General features: G+C 39.4%; 2 protein-coding genes across 2 annotated transcripts; both read left to right on the forward strand.

Moving 5' to 3' along the window:
- Nucleotides 1–5: 5 nt before the first annotated feature.
- On the forward strand, nucleotides 6–398 carry LOC116475360 (keratin-associated protein 9-2-like; the record flags this gene model as incomplete). Its single annotated transcript, XM_032164717.1, has 1 exon — nucleotides 6–398. A coding segment is annotated over one exon (393 nt), but the record flags the coding sequence as incomplete, so codon positions are not given.
- Nucleotides 399–10,276: 9,878 nt separating this feature from the next.
- LOC116475361 (keratin-associated protein 9-6) lies at nucleotides 10,277–10,828 on the forward strand. The gene has a single exon (XM_032164718.1). The coding sequence runs from the start codon at nucleotides 10,277–10,279 to the stop codon at nucleotides 10,826–10,828; it is 552 nt and encodes a 183-aa protein (XP_032020609.1).
- Nucleotides 10,829–15,708: the final 4,880 nt, after the last annotated feature.

Consider the following 15,708-nt stretch of genomic DNA (forward strand, 5'->3'; position numbering starts at 1 on the left):
GTGTGTCCAGCTGCTGCCAGCCTTGCTGTCATCCAACTTGCTGTCAAAACACCTGCTGCAGGATCACCTGCTGCCAGCCCACCTGTGTGACCAGCTGCTGCCAGCCTTCCTGCTGCAGCACACCCTGCTGCCAGCCCACCTGCTGTGGGTCCAGCTGCTGTGGCCAAACCAGCTGTGGGTCCAGCTGTGACCAGAGCAGCTCCTGTGCACCTGTGTACTGCAGAAGAACCTGCTACTACCCCACGACTGTCTGCCTGCCTGGTTGCCTCAACCAGAACTGTGGCTCCAGCTGCTGCCAGCCCTGCTGCCGCCCAGCCTGCTGTGAGACCACCTGCTGCAGGACCACTTGCTTCCAGCCCACCTGTGTGTCCAGCTGCTGCCAGCCTTCTTGCTGCTGATCAAGTCCCAAGAGAACCACCATCTTCACACAACAACCTTCTGCTCAACTGACTTATCTTTTGGAGGACTAATTTACCTTACTGCTGACAGCCACCATGCTCTCACCCAAATTTTTATGAATTCTCTGCATGTTTAAAATCTTTTGAATCAGCTTGAGGGAGGGCAGAATACTTCATCCTGATTCTCTTTTTCTTATACCTTGTGAATCATGTGCCAGCTTCATGTGTTCTCAATTTTGAGTCATCTCAGCTTTGACTCAAAAGCCAAGAGCTTCATTCTCTTCACTTAAGAAACTTAAGTTTCTGCAAATGATTAAGAATCTTCACAACTATGTTTTCTTTTCAGTATACTCATAATCTTGTATCCTCCTTCCTTCTTTTAACTATCACTCTGGGTTATCTCCCTATAACCAGGGATATTACTTATATATTTCTTTTTTTATTTTTTATTTTTTGAGACAGAATCTCACTTAATAAATAAATTTGGAACTATTATTCATCCCATATGGTGATTTGTTTTATTTGAAAACTTTCCTGATACGGGATTTACACATCTATCACATACTATATGTATTACCCAATTTGATTCTCAAAACAGACAGTCATGTATTATTGCCTCCATTTTCCAACTGGGAAAATTTTAATGTGTGATGTTATGTAGCTAATAGTGGACAGACTCTGATGCAAGGTTGCGTCTTCTCTTTCTGTCCAAAGACACTTACATTAAACTCTCGATAAAGTAGAAATGACATTGGGACTCAGCACTAGCAAGTTATGCACTTGAGTTTATTTAACAATGGAAAGAATAATCTCTAGTATTTGGCAAGAGATAACATTTGGGTTCACAAAAGTCTTCCCAAATTAATTGCCCAGCAGTCAGTGAGCAACAGCTACATGATACAGCAGCAGGGTCTGCATTTAGCAGCTGTCATGAATGCAGGGATCCTATTGGCCTATACCAGCCAATCATTCAATTCACGTGCATAAGAGAAATTTTTTAACTTTTTTTAAGGTTCAAGGGTACGTGTGCTGGTTTATTTTATAGTTAAATTGTGTGTTGCAGGGTTTGGTGTACAGATTGGTTTTTCACCCAGGTAATAAGCATAACACCCGATAGGCAGTTTTTGATCCTCATTCTCCTCCCACAGTCCACCCACAGGTAAGTTCCAGTGTCTGTTGTTCCCTTCTTTGTGTTCATATGTATTCAATGTTTGGCCCCCACTCTTATGTGAGAACATGTGGTATTTGGTTTTCTGTTCCTGTGTCAGTTCCCTTGGGATAATGGCCTCCAGCTCCATCTGTGTTGCTGCAAAGGACATCATCTTGTTCTTTTTTTTCCTTTTTTTCTGTATGGTGTTCTATGGTGTATATGTAACACATTTTCTTTATCCAGTCTACTTTTGATGTACATTTTAGTTGACTCTATGTCTTTGCTATTGTGAGTAGTGCTGCAATGAACATAACGCATGCATGTGTCTTTATGGTAGAACAATTTATATTCATTTGGGTGTATACCCAATAATTGAATTGCTGGGTCACATATTAATTCTAAGTTCTTTGAGATATCCCAAAACTGCTTTCCATAATGGTTAAACTAATGTACAATTCCACCAACAGTGTATAAGTGTTCCTTTTTCTACAAAAACTTGCCAGCATCTTTTATTTTTTGACTTAAATAAGAGCTATTCTGACTTGTGTCAGAGGGCATCTCATTGTGGTTTTAACTTGCATTTCTCTAATGATCAGTGATGTTGATCATTTGTTCATATCCTTTTTGGCCGCTTGAATGTCTTCTTTTGAAAAGTGTCTGTTCATGTCCTTTGACCACTTTCTAATGAGATTGTTTGGTTTTTGCTTGTAAATTTGTGTAACTTCCTTATAGATTCTGGATATTAACTCCCTTATAGATTCTGGATATTAGACCTTTGTTGGATAGATAGCTTGCAAATATTCTCTCCCATTCTGTAGGTTGTCTGTTTACTCTGTTGATAGTTTCTTTTGCTGTGCAGAAGCTCTTTAGTTTAATTAGGTCCCATTTGTCAATTTTTTCTCCTTTTGCAATTACTTTTGGTGACTTCATCATAAAATCCTTGCCTGGTCCTATGTTTAGAATGGTATTGCCTAGGTTGTCTGCCAGGGTTTTTATAGCCTTAGGTTTTACATGTATGTCTTTGATCCATCTTGAGGTGATTTTTGTATACCATGTAAGGAAGGGGTCCAGTTTCAATCTTCTGCAAATGACTAGCCAGTTATCTCAGCACCATTTATTAAATCAGGAGTCTTTTCCCCATTGCCTATTTTCATCAACTTTGCTGAAGATCACATGTTGTAGGTGTGCAACATTATTTCTGGGCTCTGTATTCTGTCCCATTGCTCTATGTGTCTGTTTTTGTACCAGTACCATGCAGTTTTGGTTATTGTAGCCTGTAGTGTAGTTTGAAGTCAGATAATGTGATGTCTGCAGCTTTGTTATTTTTGCTTAGGATTGCCTTGGACATTCAGGCTCTTTTTTGGTTCCACATAAATTGTAAAACATTTTTTTCCTCATTCTGTGAAGGTTGTCATTGGTAGTTTGATAGGAATGATATTGAATCTGTACATTGCTTTAGGGAGTATGGTCATTTTAATAATATTGATTCTTTCTACCCATGAGCATAAAATGTGTTTCAGTTTGTTTGTGTCATCTTTAATTTCTTTGAGCAGTGTTTTGCAATTCTTGTTGTAGAGATCTTTCACCTCCCAGGTGGGCTGTATTCTTAAGTATTTTGTTGTTTTTTGTGGCTATTGTGAAAAGGATTACATTATGGATTTGGCTCTTAACTGGGATGTTGTTGGTGTATAGGAATACTACTGATGATTTTTGTACAATAATTTAGTATCCTGAAACTTTGCTGAAGTTGCTAATCAGATCAAGGAGCTTTTGGGTAGAGACTATGAGGTTTTCTGGGTGTAAAATCTTATTCACACACAGAGATAGTTTAACTTCCACTTTTCCTATCTAGATACCTTTATTTTATTTCTCTTGCCATATTTCTCTGGCTAGGATTTCCATTACTATTTTGAATAGGAGTGGTGAGATATGGCATGTTTGTCTTGTTCTGGTTTTCAAGAGGACGCATCAAAAACTTTTCAGAATGCATCGTATCCTCATTTGAGGAGAATAATTCCTTCGTATCATATAAATCAAATTCATATCCGGCCTCCTCCTGAAATTTCTTTGAAAGTGCAAAATGGAATTAAGTAATTCCATGTAAAATACAGACCATACCTTATGCAACATTTAGACAATTTGACTTCCTGATAAAAATGTTATCAGGAGGCCAGGCGCGGTGGCTCACGCTTGTAATCCCAGCACTTTGGGAGGCCGAGGCGGGCGGATCACGAGGTCAGGAGATCGAGACCACAGTGAAACCCCGTCTCTACTAAAAATACAAAAAAATTAGCCGGGCGTGGTGGCGGGCGCCTGTAGTCTCAGCTACTCGGAGAGGCTGAGGCAGGAGAATGGTGTGAACCCGGGAGGCGGAGCTTGCAGTGAGCCGAGATTGCGCCACTGCACTCCAGCCTGGGTGACAGAGCCAGACTCCGTCTCAAAAAAAAAAAAAAAAAAAAAATGTTATCAGGAAAATTAAGTAAGGACAAAGTTTGGGATTGAGACACTATGCAACAGGCACATATGACTTTGCATAATCCATAATCTCTGAGCTATCTAATGGGTTACAACAATCTTCTATGTTTCATGAGGCCAAAATTAAGCATCTAAAGGAAATAAAGGTTTGTGTTTTCAGGGAAATCAGAAGAATGTAAGAAGGACTGAAAGTAGAAAAATGTGTACATTCGTAGAAGTCATGGTAGACAGATGGCTGGTGCTTTTGGCCCTGAACTGGTGATGCAACCCAAGCATTCACTAATGGAAGGACTGAGTTATACTGGCTCTGAGAGAAATAGAAAAGTCGGGGACCTGGGTTACCTTTGTGGGACCTCCTACCAGCATGGGAGTGCTAGAAATACCTCTGATGAGCTAACAATGTAGACTTCCAGGACAGGTGCCAACTTCTGAGACTCTGTACCTCAAATGCTTTGAAGACTTGGCTAAGAGACAAAATCCATTGACTGTGATTCTTCTTGAGTGACAGGGTAAAGGAGATGAAGACCAAAAACATTTACTTTGGCCAACATCGGTTATGCAAGGTGAATAAGTTCTGCAGACCTAGTGTACGGTAGTGTGGCCATAGCTAAAAATACTTCATTTTATACCTGAAATGGCAAGTATGTGAGCGAATGAATATGCGAATTAGCTTCACTGTGGTGAATACCTCACTATAAATATATATGTCAAAACATCACTTTGTATACCTTAAATATATACAATTTTTATTCAATTATACCTCAATAAAGTTAGTAAAAACCAAATCTAGCAGCACATCAAAAAGCTTATCCACCATGATCAAATTGGCTTCATCCCTGGGATGCAAGGCTGGTTCAACATATGCAAATCAATAAACGTAATCCATCACATAAACAGAACTAATGATAAAAACCACATGATTATCTCAGTAGATGCAGAAAAGGCCTTCGATAAAATTCAACATCCTTCATGTTAAAAACTCTCAATAAACTAGATATTGATGGAACATATCTCAAAATAATAAGAGCTATTTTTGACAAACCCATAGCCAATATTATACTGAATGGGCAAAAGCTGGAAGCATTCCCTTTGAAAATGGCACAAGACAAGAATGCCCTCTCTCACCACTCCTATTCAACATAGTATTAGAAGTTCTGGCCAGGGCAATCAGGCAAGAGAAAGAAATAAAAGGCATTCAGATAAGAAGGGAGGAAGTAAAATTGTCTTGTTTGCAGATGATGTGATTCTATATTTAGAAAACCTCAGCGTCTCATCCTAAAAACTCCTTAAGCTGAAAAGCAACTTTAACAAAGTCTCAAGATACAAAATCAATGTGCAAAAATCACAAGCATTCCTATACATCAATAATAGACAAGCAGAGAGCCAAATCATGAGTGAACTCCCATTCACAATTGCAACAAAGAGAATAAAATACCAAGGAATACAACTTAAAAAGGACTTGAAGGACTTCTTCAAGGGAAACTACAAACCATGCTCAAGGAAATAAGAGGGGACACAAACAAACTGAAAAACATCATCATGGATAGAAAGAATCTATATCATGAAAATGGCCATACTGCCTGAAGTAATTTATAGATTCAATGCTATTCCCATCAAGCTATCCTTGACTTTCTTCACAAAATTAAAAAAAAAAAAACTACTTTAAATTTCATATGGAACCAAAAAAGCCCATATCACCGAGACAATCCTAAACAAAAGAACAAAGCTGGAGGCATCATGCTACCTGACTTCAAACTATACTACAAGGCAACTGTAACCACAATAGCATGGTACTGGTATCAAAACAGATATGTAGACCAATGGAATAAAACTGAGACCTCAGAAATAACACCACACATCTACAACCATCTGATCTTTGACAAACCTGACAAAAACAAGCAATGGGGAAAAGATTCCCTATTTAATAAACAGGGTTGGGAAAACTGACTAGCCATATGCAGAAAACTGAAACTGGACCCCTTCATTACACCTTATACAAAAGTTAACTCAAGATGGATTAAAGACTTAAATGTGAAACCCAAAATCATAAAAACCCTAGAAGAAAACCTAGGCAATAACATTCAGGACATAGACATGGGCAAAGACTTCATGATAAAAATGCCAAAAACCATCACAACAAAAGCCCAAATTGACAAATGAGATCTAATTAAACTAAATAGCTTCTGCACAGCAAAATAAACTGTCATCAGAGAGAACACACAACCTACAGAATGGGAGAGAATTTTTGCAATCTACCCATCTGACACAGGTCTAATATCCAGAATCTACAAGGAACTTAAACAAGTTTACAAGAAAAACAAACAACCCCATCAAAAAGTGGGCAAAGGATATGAACAAACACTTCTCAAAAGAAGACTTTTATGTGGCCAACAAACATATGAAAAAAAGCTCATCATCATTGATCATTAGAGAAATGCAAATCAAAACCACAATGAGCTACTGTGTCATGCCAGTCATAATGGCAATTATTAAAAAGTCAGGAAACAATAGATGCTGGCGAGGCTGTGGAGAAGTAGGAATGCTTTTACACTGTTGGTGGGATTGTAAATTAGTTCAACCACTGAGTAAGACAGTGTGGCAATTCCTCAAGGATCTAGAACCGGAAAAACCATTTGACTCAGCAATCCTATTACTGGGTATATACTCAAAGGAATATAAATGATTCTACTATAAAAACACATGCACATATATGTTTATTGCAGCAGTATTTACAATAGCAAAGACTTGGAACCAACCCAAATGCCCATCAATGATAGACTGGATAAAGAAAATGTGGCACATATACACCATGAAATCCTATGCAGCCATAAAAAAGAATGAGTTCATGTCCTTTGCAGGGACATGGAAGAAGCTGGAAGCCATCATTCTCAGCAAAGTAACACAGGAGCAGAAAACCAAACACCGCATGATCTCACTCATAAGTGGGAGTTGATCAACGAGGACACACGGACACAGGGAGGGGAACATCACACATCAGGGCCTGTTGGGGGGGTCGGGGGCAAGGGGAGGGAGAGCATTAGGACAAATACCTAATGCATGCAGGGCTTAAGACCTAGAGGACAGGTTGATAGGTGCAGCAAACAATCATGGCACATGTATACCTACTCAACAAACCTGCACATTCTGCACATGTGTCCTGGAACTTAAAGTAAAAGAAAAAAAAGTTGATCTAATTAATTATTATAAATATACTCTTATCATCAACATTAAAATTAGTTTAGGAATTTTCTGGAGAGAAAAGAAATAATATGTTTTCAGTTGCCTGTCATTTGATGGATATTGTGTAAATCCTTTATGTACATTACCATTAATTATTGAAAAAACTTTCAAAGTAGGCATTAGTGTTCTAATTTTAGAGATGAGGAAATTGAGGCTGAGAGATGTAATGTCATAGTTTGGTTTTTCCCAGAAGATACTCTGAGAAAAAGATTCCAATCAATACAGTGTATCAGGAAGGGCAGAACACGCCAGAAGGGATTGTGGAAGTGATACAGAAAGGGTATACTATTAAGCCAGTATCACAGAGATCAACTGAAGCTTAAGCTAAAGGGAAATTTTTCAGAAATGATGAAAAACACACAACTTTGAATTCTCAAACTTCAGGAGTGAAGAAGTTAGAGTCTGTATAAATCCACTCTTTAGAATTTTCAGTTGAATATTTTTCGCCCTGTAGTGTGCACAGGTGACATGACTTTCTGTAGCTGCAATACAAGAGCCCTAAGGCACAGAGATGCAGATTCAGGCAGATGGAAATTGGCACGAGCACACTAAGTTCCATGATATACAGGTGTGGTAATGAAGACATGTCTACAGTAACATTTGCTCCATTCAAGTCCAGTCTTTCCTTCTTAAATGTAGTGGACAGCCATGAACTCTAGGAGAAAGAGGAGGGGGAGGAAGAGGAGGAACAGAAGGTGAGAGAGGAGGAAAAAACTAGGAAAGATATGGGAAGAAGACAATATACACAGGCAGGAAGAAAGAAACAGAGGAAGAAAGAGAGCAAGAGAGAGAAGGAAAGAGAGAGTGAAAAGGAAGGAAAGAATGAAGGAAGGAAAGAAGGAAAAGGAAAGAAAGAAAGAAAGAAGAAAGAAAGAAAGAAGAAAGAAAGGAAGAATCAAGGAAAGAAGGAAGGAAGGAAAGAAAAAGAAAGAAAGAAAAAAGAAAAGAGAAAGAAGAGAAAGAGAGGGGAGGGGAGGGATGGGGAGGAGAGGGGAAAGGAAGGGAAGGGAAGGGAAGGAAGGGAAGGGAAGGGAAAAGAAACTATTGCGGTAATAGGGTGCTTCTGAGATTCATAATCTCCATCAGTTTCCACCAGTTCTATACTCCCTTCACTACTGGCCAGCACTCCTGTTGGTCTAGATAATTGCCTCATGAGGTAGCTCAGAACTTCCTGCCTGATGGGTCTTACCCTCTAGTTACTTACTATACCATTGTCCAACTGTGGTTGCTTTTGTTACTCATTTGTGTTTATCACTGGGCATGGATACACTACGAGATATTCCACAGTTAAGGGTCGAATTGTGTCCCCAAGAACTCGTATTCAAATAGGGTCATTTAAATGCAATATGGTAAGATAAGATCATATTGGAATAAATTGTGCTTCTGATTCAATATGACTGATGTCTGTATAAAAAGGGGAAATTCAAACAGGATGCATATAGAGGGAAGATGATGTAAGACACACATGGAGAAGATAGACATCCACAGGTCAAGGAGAGAGACCTGGAACAGATACTTCCCTTACAGCCCTCAGATGAAAACAACATTGCCAACACCTTTATCTTAGCCTTCAGAACTGTAAGAAAATAAATTTCAGCCACTTGATTTGCCATAGTTTTTAATGGCAGTGTAATACTTTAATATATATAGTAAATCTCTTGAGTTTCAGATATATTCTCCCTACACTCTATGGCTTCATGAATATTATCCCTCATGAAATATTAACTCCTTTATATACCTGCTGGTCTGCTAACATGAAGGATCCAAAATGAAGTGACCATGTTATAATTGCTGCTTTTGATTATGCCAAAAACACAGTGAAGCAAATTCTATAATTTTTATTTACATAAAAGTCAAAGAAAAAGCCAAAACTGACCTACAGGATTAAAACTTGATAGAGTGACTAGCTACCTTTGGACATAAGTAAAAAGACATAATTTGGAGGGAATGGAATTAATTTCTATTTTGTAAACTGGTAATGGGGACTTAGATGTATTTACAATGTAATATTATATCAAGTTGGAAATTCATAATTTGCACTCTTCTGAAATGAATTGTATAATTTAAAAAGTTTTAAACATGGTAGACCTGAAAGAGGAATCAGATATCATCTCAACTCATCTAATTCCCTCATTGAAAACAGAGAGAGAGAGAGAGACAGAGACAGAGAAATGGCAACGATTGTGCCAGTAACCTGGATTAGGGCTAGAGCCACAGCTCATACTGCTTTGCCTGGACCTAAAGCAGTTATGTCACAGTAATTCCCAGTCCCACACTCTCATGCTGGTAAGCCCTTCAGTCCCAGGCAAATCAGGATGAATGGTCACCCCAGCACGTAGATTGCTTGATGCTTTGTGAATTCCAGTGAACTCCCCCTCTTTCTACCTGTTTGCTTTGGCTCTGCTCTGCCACATGGAACACATTATGCGAACACCCTCTTCCCAAGAGGCTTTTATAGAACTGGAAGAGACAGGTAAAGTAGGTTGCACATAGAGAGATGCCTGTCAGTCTTGAATCAGACTTTGGTGGGTGAACAGTCTTGGTCCCAAGCATGGATTCAATTCACCACTGTGAATATATCAACATCATGCTTCTCCCCACAGACACTTCCCAGTCTACATACAGCCAAAGGATGAGACTGGGCAGAGAGAATTTCCTGAGCCTCCCCAGTCACCAGGAACTATCACATGACGAGATGATGGTCAGAGCAGGAACGAAGTTGATGATCAGACTGCCTTCCTTTTATCTGAAACAAAGTTTCTATGAGTAATTCACAATTAAGAAACAGAATTAAACCCTTACTTTCCAAAGATTCATAACATTTAGGAAATGACTTCCATTTTGACAATGCCAAACTGACTATGGAGAACAATTGTAAACAGCAAGAAGGAAAAATCCTGCTGACTTGTGGAAACTTTGGAGGCCATGTGTATAAAAGGTCCAGATTGCAAGGGGTCATCAAATTCTGGGAAACTCACCTCTGACCAGAAGTCCACCCTCCACCCCTGACACCATGACCCACTGTTGTTCCCCTTGCTGTCAGCCTACATGCTGCAGGACCACCTGCTGCAGGACTACCTGCTGGCAGCCCACCATTGTGACCACCTGCAGCAGCACACCCTGCTGCCAGCCCTCCTGCTGTGTGTCCAGCTGTTGCCAGCCTTGCTGCCACCCAACTTGCTGTCAAAACACCTGCTGTAGGACCACCTGCTGCCAGCCCTCCTGTGTGACCAGCTGCTGCCAGCCTTCCTGCTGCAGCACACCCTGCTACCAGCCCACCTGCTATGGGTCCAGCTGCTGTGGCCAAACCAGCTGTGGGTCCAGCTGTGGCCAGAGCAGCTCCTGTGCACCTGTGTACTGCAGAAGAACCTGCTACCACCCCACGAGTGTCTGCCTGCCTGGTTGCCTAGACCTGAGCTGTGGATCCAGCTGCTGCCAGCCCTGCTACTGCCCAGCCTGCTGTGTGTCCAGCTGCTGCCAGCCTTCTTGTTGCTGGGCAGCACCGCAGAGGACCATCATCCTCACACAACAACCTTCTGCTCAACTGACTTTTTTTTTCTTTTGAGACAGAGCCTCGCTGTCACCCAGGCTGGAGTGCAGTAGCACGCTCTCGGCTCAATGCAACCTCTGTCTCCTGGGTTCAAGCGATTCTCCTGCCTCAGCCTCCTGAGTAGCTGGGATTACATGCCTGTGCCACCATACCTGGCTAATTTTTTGTATTTTTAGTAGAGACAGGGTTTCACCATGTTGATCAGGCTTGTCTGGAACTCCTGACCTCAAGTGATCCACCTCTCTCAGCCTCCCAAAGTGCTGGGATTACAGGTGTGAGCTACCACACCCGGGCCCAACTCACTTATCTTTCAGAAGACAAATTTACTTTCAAACTTTACTGATACACAGTATGCTTTCACCAATATTTTTTATTTCGTTGAATGTTTAAAGTCTTTTGAATCAGCTTGAGAGAGGGCAGAATACTTCATCCTGATTCTTTTTTCCTTACACTTCGTGGATCACGTGCCAGCTTCATATGTTCTCAATGGGGAGTCATGGTCTCCATTTGACTCTAAAGTCAGGAGCTTCATTCTCTCCTTCTAAGAAACTTAGGTTTCTGCAACTGATCAATAATCTTTGCAATCATATTTTTGTTTTCAATTTTGTCCTCATGGTTCTTTTACCCTTCTTTGTTCTTTTCATGGTAACTCTGGTCTATGTCCCTAGTAGCAGGGATTCTTACCTATATGTTTCTGAATAAATTCTGAACCGTCCTTCATCTCATATGGTGTTTTATTTTACATAATTGCTGATACAGGATTTTCACACATATTGCATGCTATATGTATTATCCAATTTGATTCTGAAAACATAATTATTATTATGTATTATTACCTCAATTTTTCAGCTGAGAACAATTTAATGTGTGATTTTATGTAGCTAATAAAGGACAGACTCTGGTCCAAGGTGAGAGCTTCTCTTTCCGCCCAAGAACACTTACATTTAACTCTCAGTAAAGTAGAAATGATATTGAGACTCAGCAATAGCAAGACATGCACTTGAGTTTATTTAATGTGGGAGGTATAATCTCACATATTTGCAGACAACATTTCTGTTCACAAAGGTCTTCCCAAATTAATTTTCCACACCTCAGTGAGTAATAGCTACATGGGATGACAACAGGGACTGCATTTAATAGCTGCCCTGAGTGAGGATCCCGTTTTGTCTCAGTCTTTGACCAGCTATTTATTCAATTAATCTGCATCAGAAAATTTTGAGAATGCATTGTGTCCTCATGAGAGAGGGTCTCATTTGGGGATTTTTTTCCTGGTATAATGTAAATGATATTCTTATATGGCTTCCTTCTCCTGAATACCTGTTGACAAAGCAAAAAGAATTTAAGTTATTTCTTCTAAAATATGGACCATACATTAAGCCACATTAAGTCAAATTGTCCCTCAAATAAAAATGTTATCAGGAAAATTAAGTGAAACAAATATGGGGATTGAGGCACTATGCAATGGGCACGTATGACTGCACAAACCATAAAGGTATAAAACAACTTTCTGAGTTTTGTGAGGCAAATAGGAAGCATCTCAGGAAGTCAAAAACCTGTGTTTCCAGGGAAATCAGAAGAATTTAAGAAGGAGGAAAAGTGTAAGAACTTTCTCATTCATGGAAGTCATGATAGATGGAAGATTGGTGCTTTTGTTCCTGAACTGATGATGCAACTGAAGTATTCAGTCATGGAGGGATTCATTGATACTGGCTCTGAGAGAATTAGAAAAGTTAGGGACCTGGGCCACCTTCTTGGGACCTCCTACCAGCATGGGAGTGGTAGAAATACCTCTGAGGAGCTAACAATGTAGGTTTCCAGGACAGACACCAGCTTCTGAGGCAATGTATCTAGAATGCTCAGAAGACTCAGCTAAGAGACAAAAGCCACTGACTGTGATAGTTGTTGCATAATGGGGTAAAGAAGCTGAAGAACTATCACATTCTCTTTGACCAACATGAATTATGCAAGATGAGTCAGTTCTGCAGATCTAGTGTACAGCAACATGACTATAGTTAACAAAAATGCTTTATTTTATACCTGAAATGTGCTAAGAAGGTAGATCTGAAGTGTTCACACCACAGAAATAAAGAGGAAATGGTAACTATGTGAGCTAAGGAATATATGATGATTCACAATAAGTATATATATACACACACATATATACGTATATATACGTATATATATACATATATGTGTATATATACGTATATATATCTCAAAACATCACCTCATACACATTAAATATACACAATTTTATTTTTATTTATCAATTATGCCTCAGTAAAGCTAGTAAAGAAAGAAGTGAGTTTTAGACATGAAGTCTTTGCCCATGCCTATGTCCTGAATGGTATTGCCTAGGTTTTCTTCTAGGGTTTTTATGGTTTCAGGTCTAACATTTAAGTCTTTAATCCATCTTGAATTAATTTTTGTATAAGGTGTAAGGAAGGGATCCAGTTTCAGCTTTCTACATATGGCTAGCCAGTTTTCCCAGCACCATTTATTAAATAGGGAATCATTTCCCCATTTCTTGTTTTTGTCAGGTTTGTCAGAGATCAGATGGTTGTAGATATGTGGCATTATTTCAGAGGGCTCTGTTCTGTTACATTGGTCTATATCTCTGTTTTGGTACCAGTACATGCTGTTTTGCTTACGGTAGCCTCGTAGTATAGTTTGAATTCAGGTAGCGTGATGCCTCCAGCTTTGTTCTTTTGGCTTAGGATTGACTTGGCAATACGGGCTCTTTTTTGGTTCCATATGAACTTTAAAGTAGGCATGGGCAAGGACTTCATGTCTAAAACACCAAAAGCAATGGTAACAAAAGCCAAAATTGACAAATGGGATCTAATTAAACTAAAGAGCTTCTGCACAACAAAAGAAGCTACCATCAGAGTGAACAGGCAACCTACAGAACAGGAGAAAATTTTTGCAATCTACTCATCTGACAAAGGGCTAATATCCAGAATCTACAATGAACTCAAATAAATTTACAGGAAAAAAAACAAACAACCCCATCAAAAAGTGGGCAAAGGACATGAACAGACACTTCTCAAAAGAAGACATTTATGCAGCCAAAGACACATGAAAAAATGCTCATCATCATTTTTTCTCTGGCCATCAGAGAAATGCATATCAAAATCACAATGAGATACCATCTCACACCAGTTAGAATGGCCATCATTAAAAAGTCAGGAAACAACAGGTGCTGGAGGGGATGTGGAGAAATAGGAACACATTTGCACTGTTGGTGGGACTGTAAACTAGTTCAACCATTGTGGAAGTCAGTGTGGCGATTCCTCAGGGATCTAGAACTAGAAATACCATTTGACCCAGCAATCCCATTACTGGGTATATAACCAAAGGAATATAAATCATGCTGCTATAAAAACACATGCACACGTATGTTTATTGTGGCACTATTCACAATAGCAAAGACTTGGAACCAACCCAAATGTCCAACAATCATAGACTGAATTAAGAAAATGTGGCACATATACACCATGGAATACCATGCAGCCATAAAAAATGATGAGTTCATGTCCTTTGTAGGGACATGGATGAAACTGGAAACCATCATTCTCAGCAAACTATCACAAGGACAAAAAACCAAACACCACATGTTCTCACTCATAGGTGAGAATTGAACAATGAGAACACATGGACAAAGGAAGGGGAACATCACACACTGGGGCCTGTCATGGGGTGGGGGCAGGGGGGAGGGATAGCATTAGGAGATATACCTAATGTTAAATGACGAGTTAATGGGTGCAGCACACCAACATGGCACATGTATACATATGTAACTAATCTGCACGTTGTGCACACGTACCCTAAAACTTAAAGTATAATAAAAAAAAAAGAGAGAAATGAAAAAGAAGAAAGAAGTGAGTTGATCTGGTTAATTATTATTCATGTATTCTTATCTTCAACATTAAAATTAGAAGTTCTCTGGACAAAAAAAAAAACTAATATGTCCTAGGTTGCCTACTATTTAATGGGTATTGATTAAATTCTTTATGAACATTATCATTAATTCTTGAAGAAACATTCCAAGTGGTATTAATGTTCCCATTGTAGAGATGAGAAAATTGAGGCCGAGAGAGGAAATGTAATATCAGAATTTGGTTTCTGTATAGCAAACTTCTAGAAAAATATTCCAGTGAAAGTAGTTTATTGGAAAATACAGATCACACCAGCAGGTATTGGAGAAGTGATACAGAAAAGGGTAGACTATTAAACTAGTATCACAGTGACCAATTAAAGCTTAAACCAAACAAAATACTATCAGAAATAATGAAAAACAAACAAATTAGAATTATTCTACTTCAGAAATGAGGAAGCTAGACTCTTCACAAATCAGCTGTCTGGAATCATTGGTTGAGTGCTTTTCTCTGTGTGGCATGCACAGGCGACATGACTTTCTGCAGGTACAATACCAGATCCCATAGGCACAGAGATGCAGATTCTGGCAAATGCATATTGGTCTGAGCACACTAAGATCCAAGATATAGGAATGGGATAAGGAAATCCTATCTACAATCTACCATTTGCTCCACACAGACCCAATCTTTGCTTCTTAAATGTGATGGGCAGCCACAAACTCTAGAATAAGGAAGAGGAGGAGGAAAGGAAGAGGAGAAAGAGGAAAAACAGAAAATGAGAGGAAGAAGAAAGAAAAATGAAAGAAAGAGAAAGAAGAAAGAAGAAAGAAAGAAAGAAAGAAAGAAGGAAAGAAGGAAAGAAAGACAAGAAAGGAAGGAAGGAAAGAAGGGGGAAGGAAGAAAGGAGGGAAGGAGAGAGGGAAGGAAGAAGGAAAGGAGGGATGGAAGGAAGAAAGGAAGGAGGGGAGAAAGAAAGAAAGAAAGAAAGAAAGAAAGAAAGAAAGAAAGAAAGAAAGA

The sequence above is a fragment of the Hylobates moloch genome, unplaced genomic scaffold, assembly GCF_009828535.3.
Source record: "Hylobates moloch isolate HMO894 unplaced genomic scaffold, HMol_V3 SCAFFOLD_10, whole genome shotgun sequence".
Taxonomy (NCBI): Eukaryota; Metazoa; Chordata; class Mammalia; order Primates; family Hylobatidae; genus Hylobates; species Hylobates moloch.

Bases quoted from the DNA above. Each gene is read 5' to 3' on its own strand.
- LOC116475361 (XM_032164718.1), top strand. From the start codon at position 10,277: ATGACCCACTGTTGTTCCCCTTGCTGTCAGCCTACATGCTGCAGGACC.